The sequence below is a fragment of the Oryx dammah genome, unplaced genomic scaffold (genome assembly GCF_014754425.2).
Source record: "Oryx dammah isolate SB20612 unplaced genomic scaffold, SCBI_Odam_1.1 HiC_scaffold_19, whole genome shotgun sequence".
NCBI lineage: Eukaryota > Metazoa > Chordata > Mammalia > Artiodactyla > Bovidae > Oryx > Oryx dammah.
Window position 1 is genome coordinate 28,829,719 of NW_024070203.1, and position 22,844 is coordinate 28,852,562.

A 22,844-nucleotide genomic window follows, 5' to 3' on the forward strand; every position below is an offset into this window, starting at 1 on the left:
CCTGGAAAACCCCATGGACGGAGGAGTCTGGTAGGCTGCAGTCCATGGGGTCGCTAAGAGTTAGACATGACTGAGCGACTTCACTTTCACTTTTCACTTTCATGCATTGGAGAAGGAAATGGAAACCCACTCCAGTGTTCTTGGCTGGAGAATCCCAGGGACGGGGGAGCCTGGTGGGCTGCCGTCTATGGGGGTCGCACAGAGTTGGACAGGACTGAAGCGACTTAGCAGCAGCAGACATAACCCAATGTCCACCAGTTAATGAATGGATAAATAAAACATGGAATACCCATACAGTGGAATATTACTCAGCATTAAAAAGGAATGAAGTACTGATACCTGCTACAACATGGTTGAACCTCAAAACATAATCTAGGTGAAAGAAGTCAGATACAAAGGACTACAAATTCTATTTACATGAAGCTTCCTGAACAGGCAAGTCTATAGAGACAGGAGTAGATCAGTGGCTGCCAGGGGCTGGGGGGAGTGACAGGAAATGAGCTATGACTGCAAATGGGTATGGGGTTATCGGGGGTGCTGAAAATGTTCTAGAGTTGATTGTGGTGATGGCTGCATCACTCTGAATATATTTAATATATGGTAATACAATACCATTGAATTATATACTTTGTATAGGTGAATGGTATGGCATGTGAATTATATAGCAATAACGCTGTTATTTTAAAAAGTAGTACATACACATTTTTAAAAGACTGAAACAATATAAGGTATAGTAAAATAAAAGTTCCCTGTATCTGTACTGTTTTAGAATTTTAAGTTACAATTTTGACTTTTCACTGAATGCCACTGTAAGTGAAAAGTGAAAGTCAGTCAGTTGTGGCCGACTCCTTGCAACCCCATGGACTATACAGTTCATGGATTTCTCCAGGCCAGAATACTGGAGTGGGTAGCCTTTCCCTTCTCCAGGGGATCTTCCCAACCCAGGGATCAAATCCAGGTCTCCCGCACTGCAGGTGGATTCTTCACCAGCTGCCACAAGGGAAGCCTTGCACTGAAACCTAACGTTTGATTAGACCCTATGAGAAGTTTCCTCACGCTACTTTCATGTACTGCTGTTCTGAGGACCTGTTATGGGCAAAGCACACTTTTTTTTTTTTACTAAAATTAACTAGATATAGCACTTTGGGAACAAATTATATTCTCGTATATTAAGGGGATGCCCAGGACCATGAAACCATGGAATAAAACAGAATTCTATAGAATGGTTGAGAAATTTTTCTTGGAGCTTTTGTTTTTTAAACAGCCCCACCTCCTCAGTCCAGTCTTCCCAACCAAAAAATAGTAACTAGTGATTATCTTTCAGCCGAGCAATAATTTGACTAGTTGTGCCAAAACACATGTAAGGATTTATCCATGATAAGAGACCATACAAAGTGAATGAATGTATAACACCGAGAAGGAATGCTCACCTTTATCACACGGATGCTGAGCATCATGTATCTCTTTCTCTAGGAACCATCTTCTAGATGCATCTGAAAGAGCAGCAGTTTTCTTTTCTGATTTCAAATGAAAGTCTTTTTCTTCAGCTTCCTCCCACTAGATACAATTTAAAAAAAAAATGACATAATGATTGTGCTAAATGCAAGTTCCTACAGTGAAATAAGCCTGTTTGTTTCCTCTCCTTGCTATTTGGTAGTCTGGGTCCCTATCCTGGCTCAAGGCTGTTGAAGAGCTTTGAAAGCAGAGGCACTTCTGACGTCCCTACCACTCAAAGCCTCAGTGCCACGTAAACATGTAGGTCCCAGCTGTCACTGAAATAATTCATTTCAGTACATTTCAGATCTCAAATATTAAGGGATTGAGGTGTTTTGGGTTTTTTTTGAGTTTTTAAAATTAATGGGTGGAAAGGTGTTCTTGCAAATGAAAGACATACTCCAGGAAGTTGTGCAGAAGAGTTCAAGGATGCAGTTTTCCTGATGATCTTGGAGACAGGATACCAACCCTGGACTGCCTACTCCAAACTTCTTCATGTGAAAAAGAAAAATATTTCTATCTTTGCTTGTAGTTACAGTTATTTGGGGTTTTATTACTAGTAGCTCTCTATATATTTCCTAACTGTTCAAAGTCTTTTATGTTATTAGTATAAAAAATTCAGTGAATTAAAGTGCTAGTATACAATGAGCCAAAACAAACACAGAAAGCTGGAAAGTTGAGACACTAATGTAACTTAGAAAGACACTCATTCTTGTCATGTCATTTTTGCATGTGTGCATGCCAAGCTGCTTCAGTCCTGTCTGACTCTTTGTGATCCTATGGATTACAGCCTGCCAGGCTCCTCTGTCCATGGGATTCTCTAAGCAAGAATACTGGAGTGGGTTAGTCATTCTTAGGTGGCATCAATATTGGACTTTTCTGAGCAATATGTGTTAAAATTAGATCATCTTTAAGATGTTTTCAAACAAAAATTATTTGGTTTGATGCTTTTGCCACTTGATTACATACTATTTCAAGATTTAAATAATTAACAAGAAGTTTATAACATCATTCTTACCTTTTTAGCTTCCCCTTCCATCATGGCATTTAATACTTCTATTTCTTTCTTCCTGTTTTTCCGAAGGAGTTTAGCTATTTCCTGGTAACATTCATTTCGGTGTACATCACTGCACCTTTGTTTATGTAAAGCTTGAATTCGCCAGTCAGTATTTAGACATGCTTGTTCTGCTTTTGCCAAATTTTCTTCAATTAACTAAGAATTCGTAAATTTCAGAAACAAGATCAGACTTGAATACATAAAATATGGTACGTCCATTCAGTGTCTCCAAGTGTCCAGTATAGATGTTCACAATCTTGGCTGCATATTAGCATCACCTCAGTGTTTAAAATAAACCGATGACCAGGCTCCAGCACAACCAACTAAATTGATCTCTGGAGCAGTTGGATTCTGGTACTTTCAGAGCACTTGCCAGGCGGTTCTAACGTACAGCCAAGGTTGAGAACTTCTAGGCTAAGGGGTGGAGAGAATTAAACAATTTCCATGTTTTAATCCTTTGAAAAGGAGTCGAAGAACTTATCTTACAGACTGGACAAAAGCCTGTAAGGAAAAAAGCTAGGGGGCGTTATTCTTGGGGAAACAGTCAGGGCACAGAACAGAGTTAGGGAAATCTTACAATCATCCCTGGCTTTGGGGACAAGGCCTGGCCCTGCCATAGACCCGTTTAACATTTTGCTAAAGGGATAACGAAGTTCTTCCCTGAAAGCCTCAAATTCCATTTCAATTCATTTAAGTCAGCATTTCTGAAAGATACTCCCCCCAAAATTCTGTAAGTTTAAGAAAATTTCTCAAAGATTCACAATGTACCATGTATCTTCAAATCTGGCATGAAAAAGCCTAACTTTTAAGACAGCTTTTTCAATACTTGTCATCCCCATTTTATTTAACACTAAGTTACTGATATTCTACAGAATACACTTGTAAAACGCTGGCTTATATACCAGGCAGAGACCTGATGTTTTGCAACTAATCTACTCAGGTGTAATTTCTAAGACTTAACAATGTAGGATGGTATCATTCACAAAGTTATTTCCCTTGTATTTTCTTGCAAGTCTTGAAATTCTCAAGGAGTATAAAAGACACATGGATATGCTGTCAATGAAACCTGCAAATAAAATAATGTTGAGTTTCTAGGAACTGTGATGACTGAAGCAAAGAAACTAACTTTATAGGGTTCAATATTGAATTACTTCTTTAAAAAATCAGTAGATGGAAATTCTCCCCTCTATAGAGACACTAAATTTACCATATTTACCTTATGAATTTTTTGGTTCTGAGTTTGATCGGTTTCTATCAGTCTATGAAACATGTGTTCTTCAAGATCCACTTTCTGTCTATAGGCATCTGCATTTTTCTTCATTTCTTTTGCAACAGCTTCTTGACTTCTAGAGAGATTCTGTTAAAAAAAAAAATCACCAATCGATATAGTAATAATGCTAGAACACAAAAATGATTTTTCTGTTTTTTAGAATACCTAAACTATAATCATCTAATTTTCAAAGTAAAGAGCAAACAGTGGTGAGTGACATCAGTGGAAATAAGAGTAACGACATCTGAAAATTCTCTCATCTCTAAAGCACCGAGATCACTGGCAAAGCAAGCTTTTTCAGAACTCTGGAAACTAACTGAAGGCTTGCAGCAATCTGGGGAGCATTTATTCATGGAAAATGGCTGAGTCTTAGATGCACTTCATGGCATTTTAAACCTGTGTTATTCCTATTCCACGCCACACCTAAGCTCTGCCATAGGCCTTGAAAACTGGTAGCCTGGCAGTCAATGGAGGGGGCAAAATGGAGGTCCTTCAAACTCCCATTCCCAGAGAACTGTCATCACGACCTGGAAGACCCTCTTCCCAAAGCTGTTTTTATTTGACCTGACTCAGAACTCATGTACAGCCTTTCCCTGGGGATGTTTGATGAAACAAACAGGGGAAACTGTTGAACATCGTGGCTGTCAGAGGCAGTGGATCACAGAGCAAACAACAGGCTAATCAAAAAGCTTGGTAGGAAAAGCTGGGGAATTAGATGTCTACACGGGGCTCTGAAATGCTCCCGTGGATTTCTGGGGCTTTAGAAGGCGATGTGCACGTGCCAAAATGTGCACATGCCAAGGGCTGTGTGAGTGCTCAGACCTGAGAAGGTCCTCAGCTTTCAACTCTGGTGAATTGAGGTTTTATGAAATCAGGAAATGAATGCTGTCAACTGCCTAGCTGAGTGTGGAAGGTGTGTCACAAGGTGATGCACACACAGCCCCTTGGCAAAAGCTGGAGGCTTACTGGTTCAAGGGACCTAAGGAAATCTTTGTCCAGTCACCAGGTTACCTGAGTAGAGATTTCAGTGACTATGCATGACAGAAAATACTTTATAGAATTTAGAAAAGTCACTAAGCAAAGAAACAACAAGAAACCCTAGGGAAAGAAGAGAATCTGATTTCCAGATTTGTCCTATTATTTAAAATATCTCGTTTTCAACAAAAAATTACATGATATAATAAAAACTGAGAAGGTATGGTCCTACATACTCTGAATAGACATTAATCACATGACCTCCAAGGAAGACAGAAAAATGGACAATTAACACATGAGACATCATTAGTCATCAGGTAAACAAGTCTAATTGAGGAACATTCTACAATATATCTGGCCTGTATGCTTCAAAAATATAAATGTCATAAAATATAAAGACTCAAGAATGGTTCCAACTTAGAATAGACATACAACTGAAAAAATAGATCATCTTAGATTTCGTTTTGCTCTAAAGGACATTTTTAGGACAACTGATAAATTGTGAATAAGGTTTTTATAATAAATAATGTTAATTTCCTGATTTTGATCATTGTACTATGATTGTGTAATAATCCTTGGTTTTAGAAAATATAAACTGAATTTTTTACGGCAAAAAAGCATCAAGTCTGCAACTTACTCTTAAACAATTTGGAAAATAAAAATGTGCATATATGTAGATTGAAAGAAAATGATAATGCAAATTTCACAAAATGTTAATATCTGAGAATCTAAGTGAAAAATTTTTGAAATTCTTTGTATTTTTCTTGCAAATGTTAATTCTGAAATCATGCTTCTGGCGCCACCACCCCACCTCCCCCAAACTATAGTTAAAAAAAAATAAGCTTAGTTCAAGTGAATTAATTCTAACTCAAAATAATAAACTCAGTGAAAGTGTCAATCTCTGGGGCTCAGATTTAGAAAAAGTTCAGTGCAGAAACTTTAAGAAGTGATGTAGTTAAGAATGGATGCTATGTTTTAAGTCTTATTTAATGTGAGCAACAAATAATCACATGCATGTTTGCATATCATATGCAAATACCTGTTACATATTTGTAGTTATCACTGATTTCAAACTCAGTCTGACTTTAAGAGGGTTGGGAGAAGTGAAAACTTATGGTTTCAACATCAAATAAGTGAGTAACGTAATGCTTTTCCTCAATAATAAATATTTATATTTGTACCAAAGTTCCCTTTTCCAGTGTCATGGAAACTGAATTATATGTGCTAAGGTAGGTACCTGATGATTTGATTCCAGAAGGTTCAAATTTAAAGTGTGCTTTACAGCTCTTGTCTGATTTACCTTATAGGATCCTTGTGAAGTACTGGGTTAATTTTGCAGTCACTATCACAGATATAAGAAAACCTAGTAAGTTAGTAAAAGATCCTGAGGCAAAATCTGGGGCTTACATCTGGTGCTTCAGACACTAGAGTAAGTTGTTAAGAGAAACATGAATTAAAGAATTACAACAAACTCTGTGCATTCTGGCTACCTTACAATCCTGGATGATACTATACTCTTTTTGAAAAAACACAAATAAAATGAACATTGAAACAGCCTAAAAAGAGTCTGTACAAACTCTGCTTTCCTTACACTGGAAATTGTGGATTCCTACCTTCTCATAAAGCCTTCTTTGTGATTCGAGTTCCAGATGTCTCATTTCCAGGTCTTTGGCTGTGGCAGCAATTTCTCGATCTCTCATGTGTACCTACGGCCAAATAACAGACTGTGAATATCAAAAATAAGTAACAAAAATAATTTTTGTTTAATAGATTTAATAATCTTGTAATATGAACAAACCACTAAAAGCATTTTAAAATAATAGATATTGGGTTTTTGAAGCCAGAGTAATTCACAATATATTAACATTCACTGTGGAATCCAGAAATAATGTCTTGAGTTAAAGTTAAGTGTAATTTTCTAAAAAAGAAAGCACAATTACCATATGCTCATTTGCCCAGGCTGGGAGAACAGATGGCAGTTCTTTCCATATTACATTAGCCATATTATGAGTTAGAAAAACTTGAGCAACTTAAATTCACAGTGGATGAAAATATAAAATGTTTAATCTTATTTCATATAACATTTATTCAATGTTCTTTTTGATTAAACTGTACTTTTCTAAATTCAGTTTGGCAACGAGTAACTCCAAGTCAAAGTGTACTGTGGACTATTCAACCTGTGTGTGCCCTGCTTGGATTCAGCCAATTTCAAGTTCACCTTTCTCCAAAATTTGATTACTTGGAAGTATTTCATGTCTATACACTAGAGGGTTTGGATAAAGGACTCTTTACATAGAGACTCTTCGGAAGTGTCTTAAATACTTGGCTGCCTAAAGTCCTCATTTTTTGGGGGGTGAGAATAACACTATGTGTTTCAGAACAAAAAGTAAAACCCATTAGCATCTAATCTAAACATATCATCTAACCAATAAACAGTTAATGACTGCATTACTATTTCTGTGCACAAGGCACAGTGTTAGATATTGTAGGCACACTATCAAATATAATCAGAGAAACAGTAAAAATGAGAATATAGTGGGATGTGCAAGGACACACATCCAAGGAGTAAAAAAAAAACCACAGACTGAAAACCAGTTCAACTTAAAGAGGTTCCTGAGATAGCAGTTAGCTCAATTGAGTTAACTGGGATACTTGAGTTGATGGAGCAAGAGTAGTTACAATGCTAAGAGGCAGAGAAGTTTGGCAAAGCAAAGAATGCTTTTTAGGAATTTCAATTACAGGAACTCTCTAGCTTATGAATTTTCAGAGATACAAAGAGCTTTGTACCACAGCAAAACAGATCAACTCTGCTTGTTACTAACAGATGTGTCACTTTGGACTCAAGAAGTCTCTCCTGCTGGCCCCTGAATCGTGAGTAGAGATGCTCCCGCAGTTTAGCAGTCTCAGAGCTCACTGTCACAGGGAGTTGGAAGGGCAAGAGGCTGGAAGGGGAGGCAAGAGGCCGATTACACCACTGAAAGGACTTGACAGGATGCTTTCAGCGAAACACTGCCTTAACTATCTCAACGGAATAAAGAGATCACAGAGTTCTAAGCCCGAAATTACTTCTGGGGAAGAACAGACTTTTCTAGAATAATCAACCTCATTTACTAGATGAGATTATTAAAAGGAATCATTAGATTTTAAAGACAGTTTAAAATTAGTTGGCTTTAAACAAAGCATTATCTCATGCTATAAAAAGAAATAAGATTATTAATATATTTTAAAAAATTTCATATGTGATCAAAAGCAAGTTTCAAACTCTAGTTTATAAATTCAATGCAATCCTAATGAAAATTCCAATAGGATGGGAGGATTCAGGGAGAGAAGGAGGGAGAGAGAAATTTTTCAGTCTATTTGAAATGATAAACATTTGAGAATACTGAGGAAAACTGAAAAGTAATGAGGCCTACTAATTGGTAAAACATTACACAGGTGTTATTCCAACAGGAGATCCAATTTATAAGGTATCTGAACATTTAATAGCCATCAGCTGACAAGTGACTTTTGCTAATATTCAACAAATGCTGTTGGGAAAATTGACGTGCCTTTGGAAAGAAGTAAGCTTGGTCCCTAACTCATTTCTCACATTTATCAATAATTTTCAGACATCAGGGGCTGGCAAACTTCTGGAAGGGTCACAGAGTTAAATACTTGAGGTTTTGTGGCACGTAGTTTGTTTCAGCTGTTCACCTCTGCCATTGTAGCACAAAAGAAGCTAAAGGAATATGTAAACAAGTGTGACTGTGGTCCAATAAAACTGTTTATGGTCACTGATATTTGAATTTCATATGTTTAAAAAAATCTAATATGATTTTCATGCCATGAAATATTCTTTGATTTTCTTAAGCACTGAAAAATGTTATAACAATTCTAACTTATGATGAGCCTTACAAAACAGGTGGTCTTGTAAGTCAGATGTGCTGCTGCACAGTAATCTACTGATCCTAAGACAGAGGTTAAAAAAACAACAGGAAAACACAGAACTGGAAAAAAACTGCGTAAGTGGTAACAGTAATGTGCTAAGTCTCTTCTGCTGCTGCTGCTAAGTCACTTCAGTCGTGTCCGACTCTGTGTGACCCCATAGACGGCAGCCCACCAGGCTCCTCCGTCCATGGGGTTTTCCAGGCAAGAGTACTGGAGTGGGGTGCCATCGCCTTCTCTGGAAGTCTCTCCAGGCGGGCCCAACTCTTTGCAACCTTATGGATTGTAGCCCACCAGGCTCCTTTGTCCATGGACCTTCCCAGACAAAAATACCGGAGTGGGTGGCAATTTCCTTCTCCAGGGGATCTCCCTGATCCAGGGCTTGAACCTGTGCCTCGTATGTCTCCTGCATTGGCAGGCAGGCTCTTTACCACCACAGCCATGGTAATACAGCCTTAAATGGGAAGGTTAATAAACATGACACAAAACCTAGACGTCATAAAAAACTAATCAAGTTGGTTATCTGAAAATTAACATATTTTACATGACGAAGAAAAGACACTGTAAACATTCTTAGAGACACGCAACACAGAGGAGAACACAATACAAGAACATTCACAACAGGCGGAGAATGAATGCCCCAACCTTCTGCGGGGTGGTTGCCGAACACCAAAATGTGACCAGCCTAACTGCAGTGTGCAGCGAGTATAAACTGACTGCCAGATTTCAAAGACTTAGTACAAACAAAAGGTAAAATAGCTCAAAGATGTCTGTATACTAATTACATATTGCAAAGATAATTTCAAATATACCGAGTTAAATGTTATTAAAATTAATTTCACCTATTTCTTACTTTTTAATGTGGCCATTAGAAAATTTAAATTACCCACATGGCTCACCTATTTCTGTTGGACACTGCTGCCCCAAATGATAAAAGAGCCTGTATAAACTGATAGGAAAAGGAGTAACTTGGTAGAAAGATGGACAAATGATTTAGTTATGCAATTTGCAAATCTACAAATGGTAAATGAAAAGATAATTAACATCACTAGCAAAAAAAAAAAAACACCTACCCCAAAACCAAAAACCATTTTTCACCTATCAGACTGGCAAACAGTAAGACTGACACACTCCAAATTGACTAGGGTATGAGTAGTCTTATACTCTTAAAATAGCTTAAGTGGTTTCATGGGAGGACGACTTGACATTCCTTGGAATTTACTCAACAAAAATGTGTGGAAGTACTCAAAGATTTGTACTGAGAATGTACAGTCTGGCACTGTTTTGTACAGCAAAATACTGCAAACAACCTAAATATCCAACAGCAGAGGATTACATAAGCAATGACATGGCCATAAAATGGAATACCATGCAACCATAAAAAATAATTTTTTTCTGGGGATGAAATGAAAGAAAAGTGGAGAAGGTCCATTTTTAACTCTAGGCGATGTGTAAATTTTTATATTAAAAAAAATATTTCCCTTACTTCACAATTAACTTCATGGTTAATTGATATTTCCATTTTTAGAAAACCAGTCATCAAAGACCCTTGACTCAACTTGACTCATTTTCCTGAAATTTCTAAAATATTTAACCATTAATAAAATATAAAAGAGAGTAAGAATAGCTGGGGGATGGGAGAAACTATATAAAACTAAAGGAGCTATTTAGTATACATTGTGAATTCTAGGAACAATATTTAACTTGAAGGTATTTGTTACATTTAATTGAGAGTAAATGGAGATAATGTATGAGAGTTAATAATAAACCTTTCTCTCAATTTCATCATCCAGTCTTCTTAGCTCCATTTCACGCTGATCTTGTTGAAGCTGCAGGAGACGTCTTCTTGCAGCATCTTGTAAGTGCATTTCCTTTACTTTCAACTCTCTTCTCACAGCAGCTAGTCTTAAACACACAATACATCAAAAGGAAAAAAATAAAATCATTTCCGAATATGTATTTAAATGGAAAAATACTATGTTCCACAAACAATGAAAGGCCTGAAACTTATTTTAGCCTGCTTTCCCAATTTAACTGGTGCCATCATAACATGGCTATTTTTATAATACAATGAAAAGTGCTCAGTTAGAAAACAAATCTGCATTCATGAAAATGACAAGTGTACATGACTATAGCCAAATTATAGCTAAACTGGCTGTTTCTTCATTCTTAAATGTTCTCTTAACAGGTCTACTACTCAGACCACTTCAGTACAATTGATATCTTTTACCTGAGAAAAGAATGCCAAAAAAATACTCTGATGTTACCAAAGACTATGTATGAATAGTCTTTTAGAATTTTTGCAGAAGGCTAATGGTTCAGTTCAGTAATTTTTTTTAACCCACACCAGAAATCTGTTTCATAAAGTCCTATCCAAAAATAATCAATAAACACTTACAAAAGTGATTTTACCAATAATTAGGGTTAGTGTTAATGCTTATCCCATAATCTTAATCAACTTAAACATTCTGCCTTATGTTTAAGGCAATACTTACTTTTGAATAGCATACTTCTGAATAAGCATTTAGTATTTCTTTCCCCATCCTCCAAAGTATGAAATGCACAATGAGAACAGCATTCTGTGTTTCAATTTTTAAGTCTCATAGGTATGTTTAAAACACAATTTTTAAAAATTATGGAAAAAAAATCACGCTCCTCTTTTAATTTTAAAATTTTCTGTAATTCTTAAAAATTGTGTTTTAAACATACCTGTGAGACTTAAAAATTGTCTCTTAATCTGTGTGACTTAAAACTTGAAACATATTTACCCAGCACTGTGGTACAAGGCATTTGTGTCCACTGTAAAATAACATTTCTAAATAACAATATCCTTCAAGGTACCTTAGATCATGTATTTACTTCTGAATAATCAGAGCAAGTTATATCATACTCAGTATAGTTTTAGAATTACATTTTACTATAGGTCATTTTTTGGAAAAGTGTATTACAGTTTCTTTTTATTAACTTAAATATATGCTTAATGGAAACAGCAAAATTGGGTAATGACATATATAGTGAAGCTATAAATAATTTCTCAAGTGAAAAATGAAAGTAATACAAATTATTAAAATAACTCAGATGTCCAGCTTTTTTCAAAGTGCTAAACACACCTCTGTCTTTGCTGTGTCATCTTTTCCTCCTCTTGTAAGAGTATTTCCCTCCTTGCTTCCTCAGCTCTACGAAGCAGTTCCTGTTTTTGGCACCAAGCTTCATCTTCAATTCTTTGCTGGTCTACTTCAGCTTGCATGTCTTCAACTGCCTGCCTAAGTTGATAATGTTTATTATTGTAACAAAAAGCAAACAAGGAAACAGTAATTTAAGGCCAAGAACAACCGCAACACAAAATGCACACCTGATTAACACGTAATTGTTTTAATTCTAGATGCAAAAATATCTTTAAAGATATTTCCTTCAAACTCTGATTTTATGCAACTGCTTAATAATTTACATGTATTTTTCATAAAACTTTTATATTTATAAAAGATTTTGGTTTTATCAAAGAACAACCAATATTACCTCTCTCTTAAGTAATCCAATTCATCATTCCGTATTCTTTCTCGTTCTTGTGTCTGATAGTCCACAATGAACTTGGGATATTGATTAAACACTGGATATTGCCCTTTTGTCAGTGCAACAAAAGCATCAAGCATGCTGTCCGGATGGATGTCAGTTGGTGTGGTATCCAGGAGACGATACACCTCTCTAATTACAGCACTTATATCCAGATTATTCCGATGGTGAAAAAAATACTGTAAGAAAACTTAGTGATTAAACAGAGATTTATAGAGTAAGGCAATTATAGTCATGTGTTATATAAAAAATTATATAACAATTTATTCATTGAATAAAACAAATTTAAACATGTAAATGTGCATTTAGCTTTAAGAGGTTTTTTTTTTTGCAAATTCACTGACGCTTTTCTTAAGCCAAGTTTTAAAATGAAGGTCCAGTTTCATATTCTCAAAAATGTAATAAAATTATACAACCATATTATGAAATTGTGAAATAACGCTTCTCAAAAATGAAGGCTTCCTTTAAAGTAACAGACTGTTTCAACAACAAGACAAATTCTTCTACTAGAATTTATTTCTCTTCAAAATCCAAAATACAACCTAAATTAGCCTTTGAAAACAAGTTTGATTTTCAAAAAATATCTGATAGTTTCCACATTATCTCGTTCCACTGGCAGATTTAAGTTTTAATATACATGCACACATACATACATATATGAATGCATCCTGTGCTTGTGAAGTGAAAATAAAATTTGATAGGAACCACAAAATAAGTAACAAACGAGCAAACCGAACTTACTTCATCCTGTCTACCAAAAGAACCTCTTCACTTAACAACTTCCTCCAATGCTTTCTTTCAGTCATTGTCCCACTAAAGCCTCAAAATTCTCATAGTTACCATCCTGCATATGTAATAAGCAACCAGATTATCTCGGACCAGTTGGGTTACTGATAAGATCATGCACAGAATGAACAACTACTCAACTGTTAAACGTCCTTTAAATAGGCAAAAACTATGCAACTCCAATATTATCACGAAGCTATGATTCTAGGTGAGCAGTCAAGCTATAACTGACTATAGCTATGTAAGGGCAAGGACGCAGTGGTATAACTTGTTCTCCACTCTATTCCTACCATCTGGCACCAGGACTTGGTGCAGGGCAGTAGGCACTCAATAAATAAAACGGTTTTTTTAGTTGAAACAAATGAAAATTGAGAACTATGACTTAACAAGGATATGTACCTCAAAATCATCTTTACGCTTACAGTTGAGCAAAGGTGCTCGAGCACATATGTTGTAGGCCACAACAGTCATCAGGAGGAACGAAGGATGGTTGGAAAAGACATTATCAAATAATTTGAGCCACTCCTCTCTTGTCAGTACTTCTGAGAACACAGTTTCAAGAAGAGGCCATGCATACAGCTAAAATAAATAAGAAACAAAATGTAACAGTTCTTGAGGAAAAGTCATAACAGTCATTGCTAATGTGCTCATGTTTGGTTTAGATACTAAAATCATTATATTAAGAATATAATTATGAAAAGAACTACCCTAATTTGGTTCTTCTTTATAGACTTTCAGGAAAGTAGTTTAATGAAGAGAAATAATGGAATATTGTTAAAAATATAACTAGTATTTTTTTATTATAGACTTTTAAGAAAATAGTTTTATTTATACCAGAACCAATGTTAACTTCCAAAGTAAGTGATGTTATTCTAAAAACCTTACACTTCTTACCTGGGAAGTTACATCATGATTTATGAAGTGTTGCAGGAGTTCCTTGTCATGAAATGCCAAAACATTTTCTATCATACTAAGAATATTGATAGGAGGATTAGGAAAATATTCAAACCAGTGTTGACACCAATTGACTATGAAGAAAAAAATTGAAAATTTATCTTTACCTTTCTATATCATTACAGAGTTTTGCAGTTCTTAAATGTATCCACTATTATGTCCTCAATATGCCCATTAATAAAGAAAACATGACTCTTTAAGTTCTAGAACAATAGATTTTATACCTACATCACGTTAACATGGTATTTTAAGTTTATAGAAGTTTTCCAGTTTCTTCAGAGCCAGTTGATGAGAAAGTGTCAATTAAACTAACTTTCCCAAAGTATTCTCTTTTTTTTTTGGTAGCTACAAGGCTCACCTGCGTGCGACCTGTATTTAGATTTCCCCTGGTTAACAAAATGACCCTCCTAAAAGAGGTCCCTATTTAAGTCTTTGATACATGTGATCAATGTTAAATGGCAATCTCAAACAACTAAAATTCATACCTAATTAAGAGTCCCATTTCTAGAAGACTGTTCTGTAGTCATGGTAACAGGTAACCACCAAGGTCTGGTTTTAAATCTAACTGATCAATCAACAACTTATTTCAGTAAACGTGACTTTGAAAACCAACCAATCAGTGACAGCAGCAGCAGTATCCTCTGAAAGTCAGCCAAGAGAAAGGAGAATTGATTCTGCTGAAGAGGCTTCTAAGGCTGACTTTTTAACTCACTCTCACTTAATAACCAGCACAATCCCCAAAACAGTCTTTTCCAAAAAAAGCTCAGTAAGATGATCATTTTTGCTCAGTGAATCTATGTCTAACCATCTCAGCTCTATGTAATTATTAAATTCTGATTTTCTATTTTAAATACTGAGCTGTGGCTTCATGTTTTGCTAAGCTCTTTCTCAAATTAGCAAGTGAAGGGTCTGATCAGAATACCAGATTAATAGTTTATACAGTCCTTCCAATTCTAGAATTCCATTATTTCATTTATTAATTAAGACTTAGATTTGAGTTAATAGTTGTCATAAATAAAATCTTGCAAAGACTAAGCTTTATAAGAAGCATTTCAGCTTCTTTAACTGCTGCTTTTGGCGGGGGGTATTTTTCTTGTATTTTAACTGCTGCTCTTAATAAGTTAACTTTAAAAGAAAAACCCAGTTCAGCAACATCTCCTTAGGTAAACACCTATAGTGTCCTAGACACTGCTTGTTCCGGGAATTTTAAAACACCACACACATACCCAAAGCCCTCTTATATCTAATCTTCATCAACAGAACAGCTGTTTTCAATTAAGCAAGAGGGCACTCCTGTTTTATATAGTAACTGTCTCTTCTATTCTGCTGGTGCCACCACACAGAAGGAGACCTAGAGACAGCACTGACCGAGAGCAGAATAGAGACATGATCACTGCATGGAGGTCCTTCACTAAACCAGAAGCATTTCCTCCTGGTTGTAAGAGGAACCCTAAAGAGTGATTAAAACTGAGTGATCAACATACTCCAAATGATACACAGAAGTAACTATATCCTTCACAAGTCCTTCTTGACCCCAACTAGACCGTAACCTGAAAGCCAAAGCAATGGCTTGTCCCCAAACAGGGCTAACATTTAGTTGAAGCTCAGTCTACTGAATAGAACTAGTTTGAAACCCTTGATGAAAATCCCTAGCTACTCATGCTGTCATGGATCTCCTAGATTTAGATTGCATGTTTAGAAGAGAAAAATCAATTTCCTTAGTATATAGTCATGTGTTAGCTACGTAACAAGGTTGTGCACATAGTTGTGCACGCCTACCTAAATTAGATATAATCTATCTTTCTTATCATAAAATATAATTTGCCATTTTAACTATTTTAAGCACACTGTTCAGTGATGTTAATTTTATTCACAATGTTGTGCAACCATCACTATTTCCAAAATCCTTTCCCAAGAGCAATTCTGTACCTACTCAGTGCTGATTTCTCATTTCCACTCCACCCCAGCCCCTGGTAACTTCTAATCTACTTTCTGTGCCTTTTGGAGAAATTCCACATAAATCTATCCTGGGTCTAGCTTATTTCACTAAGCATGTTTTCAAGGTTCATCCACGTTGTATAGCATGTGTCAGAATGTCACTGGTTTTGAATAATATCCCGCTGTCCTTGCGATCCCATGGACTATACAGTCCCTTGAATTTTCCAGGCCCAATACTGGAGTGGGTAGCCATTCCCTTCTCCAGGGGAATCTTCCCAACCTAGGGATCAAACCCAGGCCTCCTGCATCGCAGGTGGATTCTTTACCAGCTAAGCTACCAGGGAAGCTCACATATATACACATATGGTTTATCAATTCATCCATTAATAGACACTTGGGTTGTACCTATCTTTTGGCTATTTAAGACTAATGCTGCCAAACATTCATATACAAGTATATATTTGAGTCTCTGTTTTCAGTTCTTGGGGGGATATCCCTAGGAGTACTATTGCGGGGTTATACAGAAATTCTATAAGTAACTTTCTAAGGAACCGCCAAACTGTTTTCCAGTGACTGCACCATTTTACATTTCTATCAGCAAAGTACGAAGGGTTACAATTTTTCCACATCCATGCCCAACACTTGTTATTTTCTTTTTCAAGACTACAGCCATCCTAGGAGGTGTGAAGTGGTGTCTTGTGTGGTTTTGATTTGCATTTTTCTAATGACTAATGATCCTAAGCATCCTTCCATGGGCTCACTAGCCACTGTACATCTTCTAGAGAAATGTCTGTTCAAGTCCTTGTCCATTTTCAAACTGGATTGTCTGTCTTTTGTTACTGTTTGTTTTCCATTTAAAACTCTCAGTGTTATTAGCAGGGCAAACTAGCACAACCTCTTTGCAGAATCAATTAGAATATTCATATTTTATAATACCATCCTGGGGCTCCACCCAAAAGAAATTATTATAAACTTATGAGCTTGAAGCTAGTCACAAAATTGTTATTTTTAATACATAAAAATTAGAAACAACCTGAATGTCCAACAATAAAAGATTAAACTAGACCATGTACATTATGGAATATTACAATACAGGATAAAATGTCTAGAAAGTTTACACAAATAAGAGAAATATATATAATGCATTAAATAGAAGTAGTATAATTATAAAAATAACCCCCCTAAAAGTCAACAGTTGGGGGATACATTTTATGGTATACCTATAAGAGGAAATACTATAGGCAAGAAATTATATTTTAGAAGATATTTAACGATTTGAGGGAAATGCTCTTATAAGAAATTCACAAATATATTATCAAGACTCTCTAAACAAGAGGAATATTCATAACTTTTCTTCTGTAAATTTTCCTATATTTTCTCCAATGATTGGTAAAAATTTATTAAAGCAAATACAACAGAATAAATGAAAAACTGTCAAGAGAAATATACTAAAATACCCACAAGATGTATGCTGGGATCTTTTAATTTCTACTTTTCAGAATTTTATTGTTATAGTTGAGTGCTTATCTCCTTTGTATAATAAAAATACATATAAAATTGGTTATTTTTGTTAAACCAGGCTTGGTTTAACTTGGATCCAGTTTATTAACCATTTAGTTGACCTGATCTTATTTATATAAAAAAATGACTCACTTTTCAGTGTATTAGTAGATAATAATGAAGCAGTAAACATATGGGAGTGCAAGCTATAGGTTCTGACTGCCTGGGTTCAGATTCTTATTCTACCATTAACCTAATCATGGAGCTCAAGCTCTCTTCATCTACAAAAAGGAGATAATAATGAATAACACGTACCTCACAGGAGTCCTGTAAGAGTTAAGTGAGTTAAGAAAGGCAAAACCCTGAGAATGGTACCCGGCACACACAAAGTTCTCAGTAAAGGCAACAACCAGAGGGTGAGGAGAACAGGGGTAACGGTCAGCGCGTGCCATATCCGGCATCGTGTGCTCAACGCTCCACATCCTTACTGCACTCTTCTGAGCAATAACTGACTTTCTATTAGTGAAGCGCCAGCTTCCTTCTTACTAACAAAATCTAGCCTGTGACAATATCGTCTAAAATGCAACCATCTAAATTTTATTTAAGTAAAAAGGTTTATTTTTGTGTTAATGTCCAAACTGTCCATGCTCTAGGTCTATCTCACACTAGAACTGTTAAACATTGCAAAGATGAAAAGATATCAGGAAAAGGTACAAGTATCTACTCTTGGTTTCATTTTTTACTTACTTATAAGTGTAGCAACAACTTCAAAACATATGAGCTGGTTGTTCTGGAACAATTTTACAAATGGAAATGCCAGAAGTGGAAGATACGGTGTGTCACTAAAAATGGTGGACCAGTGAGCTAATGCAGAGAGGGTTCTGTGAATAAAATAAGGAAATAAAGACCAGAAAAGCTTGTTAAAATTTTGACTAAATAATATATTCAGATTATAAAAAATGATACAGAAGATAAATTTGGTGAAACTTGGATATGCCTGTTTTCCCACAATGAGACTGAGGATATAAACTTTTGGCAAGAATACCTTGAAAGTGATGTGCAATAATACAGAGGTAAGATTTTTATTACTGGTAATTTTAAATTTGATTACTTGGTTAAGAAGGTGTCTGCTAAGTTTCTCTACTATAAATCACTATTTTCCCCATTTGTAAGTAATAAGTACCTTGGGGTAGATACACATTGCTGCAAAATACTGAACATACCTCTGTAATACTCTGAGTAGCTTCCTGCTTTTGATGGGGTATTTCTTCTGAAGGTTGAGAAATGCCACATGAATGCCTTTATCTATAAGGTTACTAAATGCTGTATGATTTTCAGGCAGCTGTAGCAGTGAGCGCCAAATGAACATTCTGAAATTAAAACATAGTTTTAACCAAGGAAAGCTGCAGGGATAAGACTGACTTAACATGTAAGAATTTAAATTTTACCTGTATTTCGTTGGAAATTCACCATAGCCTTTTAATAAGATTTGTAAACGCTTTTTGTTTAATCCATCTGACAAGTCATTCTATAAAGAGAAAAAAAATAGTTTCAATAAGTCCACCATGGCTTTCTAACTTCAGAACACAATCACAGTAAAAAATATTTTATATCAAGGGACTCTCTCCATACATACAAAATCTTTCTCTCTCCTGAGTGTGTACATACACAGCACATAGTTTATGACCTATTATTTACCCTCTTATAGGGTCTGACCAACTTTTTCTGTCAACAATCAGAGAGTAAATATTTTAGGTTTCAGGTCAAAAGGCAAAATCAAGGATATTACACAGACACTTATATAGATGCCTATACAATCATTTAAAATGCAACCATTTAATAATGTAAAAATCATTCTTAGCTGGGCTTCCCTGATAGCTCAGCTGGTAAAGAATCCGCCTGCAATGCCGGAGGTTCTGGTTCGATTCCTGGGTTGAGAAGATCTGCTGGAGAAGGGATAGGCTAACCACTCCAGTATTTGTGGGCTTCCCTTGTGGCTCAGCTGGTTAAGAATCCGCCTGCAATGCGGGAGACCTGGGTTCGATCCCTGGATTGGAAAGATCTCCTGGAGAAGGGAAAGGCTACCCATTCCAGTACTCTAGCCTAGAGAATTTCATGGACTGTGTAGTCCATGGGGTTGCAAAGAGTCAGACATGACTGAGCAACTTCCACTTCATCCTTAGCTTGACCAGCCAGGGGTCCCAGCACCTAAGCCCATGGGCTGCCGTTTGTTAATCCCTGTAGCAAGAACAATGCATTCTAATATCTTCCTCCTTCTCTTGCTCTTTTTTCACTTTTATTTTAATTCAATTTTTATCATAATGGGAAAATATTTTATAGATTTAAGAATCATAAACCCATATGTATAGAGTATCTCATTTAAGCTTAACCATACAAAGCACAAGAAACCTTCTGGCTTCCTTTCTTTGAGGAAATGGGAAGGTCAGTAGAAGCTCCCCAACTTGCTCAAGGTCATAGATCTGTTAAGTGTTAGTTCAAGACTCAAAGCCAGATTTTCTTAGTTCAGTGGACTTTTTACCATAAGAAACAGGTAATCCAGTGTAAGAGGGAGGTGAGGGACAGCCTGAGATGACAGTGAATGAAGATTTCCCATTTGAGTGCCATAGACCAGACGTTGAGGGCAAGTAGCCCAGACTGGAGCAACAAGACCCATGAGAGAGACATGTTTACTGCTCATCACCAAGACACCTGCTGCCACTGACGCCTCTTTAAACAAAGGACAGATGCCCAGATGAACTGGCCTGAGTTTCATCCTCTCGTCTCAACCATGAGTGGATGAAGTCCCTACTTCCTTTCTGTGTCCTGAAGCCATGATTAGCTGAGCACACGCATTTCACCCATAGAAGGGACCTACTCTGACCCACCATTTAGAGCTGGCTAAGGGTTTCCAAGGTGGTGCTAGTGGTAAAGAACCTGCCTGCTAATGCAGGAGACATAAGAAACCTGGGTTCGGTCTCTGGGTTAGGAAGATCCCCTGGAGGAGAACACAGGAACTCACTCCAGTATTCTTGTCTGGAGAATCCCATGGACAAAGAAGCCTGGCGGGCTACAGTCCAGAGGCGGACACGACTGAAGTGACTTAGCGCACACACATGGGTTTTTAGAGGCCACCTGCTCTCTGACACGTGTCTGTGGGCCTTCCACCTGTAATCCAGACCGAGTGTGGCCAGATGCTCTGACTGTGGTGTCACTTTTATTTCCCAGCAGTCAGTCATGACTGCCCACTCATTTTCCCAGGAAAGGCTCCTGTAAATGTTCAGGAAAGCTCAAGCCAGACTATGTTTCAGATACGCCATTCAGGTCCTATTCTCACTAGCGCATTCAACTCATAGGGTCAATATTCCCCATTCTTTACACAGCTAGCTTTGTGCCTGCTACTTAAACTAGGCAATATTCTGTTTAGGGCTACACTGTAGAAGGGATAAAACTACAAAGAAAACCAAAGACATAATTAATGCAGAAGTGGGGACAACGGTTACATCTGTGGGACAGGGAGAAAAATGTGATTGGGGACAACCACACAGGGGACTCCAAAGCTACTGATAACACTCTGTTTCTTAACGTGGATATGAGTAGGTCCAGAAGAGATTTCATGTGGCAGGTCTGAGACTGCTGCCCTTGAAAAGGCCTACAGGTTGGCCTTTGTCTGGTGTCCGTATACCTGGGTTTTTAGGAAGTTTCCACCCTCCTCAGAACCAGTGGGAGCAGCTCATTGTGCCTAACCCGTACAGTGTGGTTTAAGCTGATCACCTGCTTTCCGTGTGGAGTCCTTGTGTGGAGTTTTGTAATGTACTACACAGGGGGTACCTATAACCAGCTTCCAGTAAAAACCCTGAGCACTGAGTTTCTACTGACTTTCCCTGGTAGACAACACTTGACACATTCCTCTTTTGATGCAAGCTTCACTTTTTAAAACTGCTTATAGCAGAAAAGAGGCTGTCAAAATTAATGTGAGAAACACCAACAGTTGGTAAGAACATGAAGCGACTCATGGTGAGAATATGGATTGTTTAAATCAACCACCTGGGAAACTCTGACAGTATTTACTAAAGCTGAACATATGCATAGCCCATAAGCCAGTAATTCCATCCCTAGGTTTATACCCAACAAGAGACACATCCTTATGTTCACCAAAGATGCACTAAAATGTTCACAGTAACACTGTTTCTCATAGCAAAAAAAAACTAGAAAACTATTCAGATGCCTACCAAGAGCAGAATGGATAAAGCAGTCATGGCTTATTCATACCAGGGAATTCTATACAGATACAGAATGGTTTATGACCACATGGATCTCTCAGACATGATGCATGAAAGAAGCCAGACACAAAAGAGTACCAACTAAATGACCCAATAACCATAAGCACAAAAGGGGCAGAACTAATCTAAGGTGTTAAAAGACAGGAGATAGTTATCCTTGGGGTAAGGGGCAAAGTGCCTGGAAGGGGGAAGTGAAGGGCCTTCGAGGGTGCCGGGAAAGGTCCTTTTTTTGATCTGGGTGCTGACAGTGCAGGTGTATTCAGTTTGTAAAAATGTACTGAGCTCTCCATTTGTATGTATGTGACTGATTGATTTACTGTTAATAAAAAGTTTTAAAAGTTCCTGAAAATGCTAGCAGGTTCTCTACTGTTGATATTTTCTTTCAATTCCAGAAAATAAGGAATATACAAAAAAAAAAAAAAAAACCCTATAAAGAAGATAATAAAACTGACTGAAATAGGTAATTCTATTAGTAACTCAATCTTTCCTATAGAGTTTTAAAAATAATACATAAGTACCCCTATCTTTTTAAAAGTGGCTCAGATGGTAAAGAATTGGCCTGCAATAATGGAGACCTGGGTTCAGTCCCTGGGTCGGGAAGATTCCCTGGAGGACGGCATGGCAACCCACTCCAATAATCTGGCCTTGAAAATCTCCATGGACAGAGAAGTCTGCAGGCTACAGTCCACGGAGTCTCAGAGTTGGACTGAGCGACTAAGCCCACAGATAACCAAACATATAGTTCTTGTAGCTTGCTTTTTATATTTAACATACTACAATCATTTCCCTTTCCTCTTAAATATTCTTAGATTTCTACTATAAAGCTCTACCATATTTTATACTGATTAGTTACCCAGTGGTGGACATTTTGGTTGTTTCTAAGTTTTTCTTGAATAAATCACACACACAAATTCAGAAGAACAATTTGGCTACTATGAAAATTTTTATGCACATGCTCTTACTTAAAAATTCTTCTACAGACATGTTTGTGTAAATGTTCAAAGAATAGCCACTGCATCACAGAATGTATTAACAGAAGACTAATATTACAACCTAAATGCCAGTGAGCAGAGTTCTAGTGAGATAAATTAATGCA

General features: G+C 36.7%; 1 protein-coding gene across 5 annotated transcripts in view; it reads right to left on the reverse strand.

Annotated features, from left to right (window-relative positions):
* Positions 1-22,844, reverse strand: part of TBC1D31 (TBC1 domain family member 31) — a 62,181-nt gene that overhangs the window by 8,036 nt on the left and 31,301 nt on the right. For all 5 annotated transcript variants that reach the window (XM_040261882.1, XM_040261879.1, XM_040261880.1 and 2 more), the window contains 12 exons: positions 18,917-18,996; positions 18,692-18,838; positions 18,216-18,349; positions 13,971-14,104; positions 13,476-13,655; positions 12,237-12,469; positions 11,831-11,983; positions 10,490-10,625; positions 6,410-6,502; positions 3,768-3,908; positions 2,513-2,707; positions 1,431-1,557 (listed from right to left, as the gene is read on the reverse strand). In XM_040261882.1, coding sequence (XP_040117816.1) covers positions 1,431-1,557; positions 2,513-2,707; positions 3,768-3,908; positions 6,410-6,502; positions 10,490-10,625; positions 11,831-11,983; positions 12,237-12,469; positions 13,476-13,655; positions 13,971-14,104; positions 18,216-18,349; positions 18,692-18,838; positions 18,917-18,996 — 1,753 coding nt within the window. The remainder of the gene's footprint in view (positions 1-1,430; positions 1,558-2,512; positions 2,708-3,767; positions 3,909-6,409; positions 6,503-10,489; positions 10,626-11,830; positions 11,984-12,236; positions 12,470-13,475; positions 13,656-13,970; positions 14,105-18,215; positions 18,350-18,691; positions 18,839-18,916; positions 18,997-22,844) is intronic.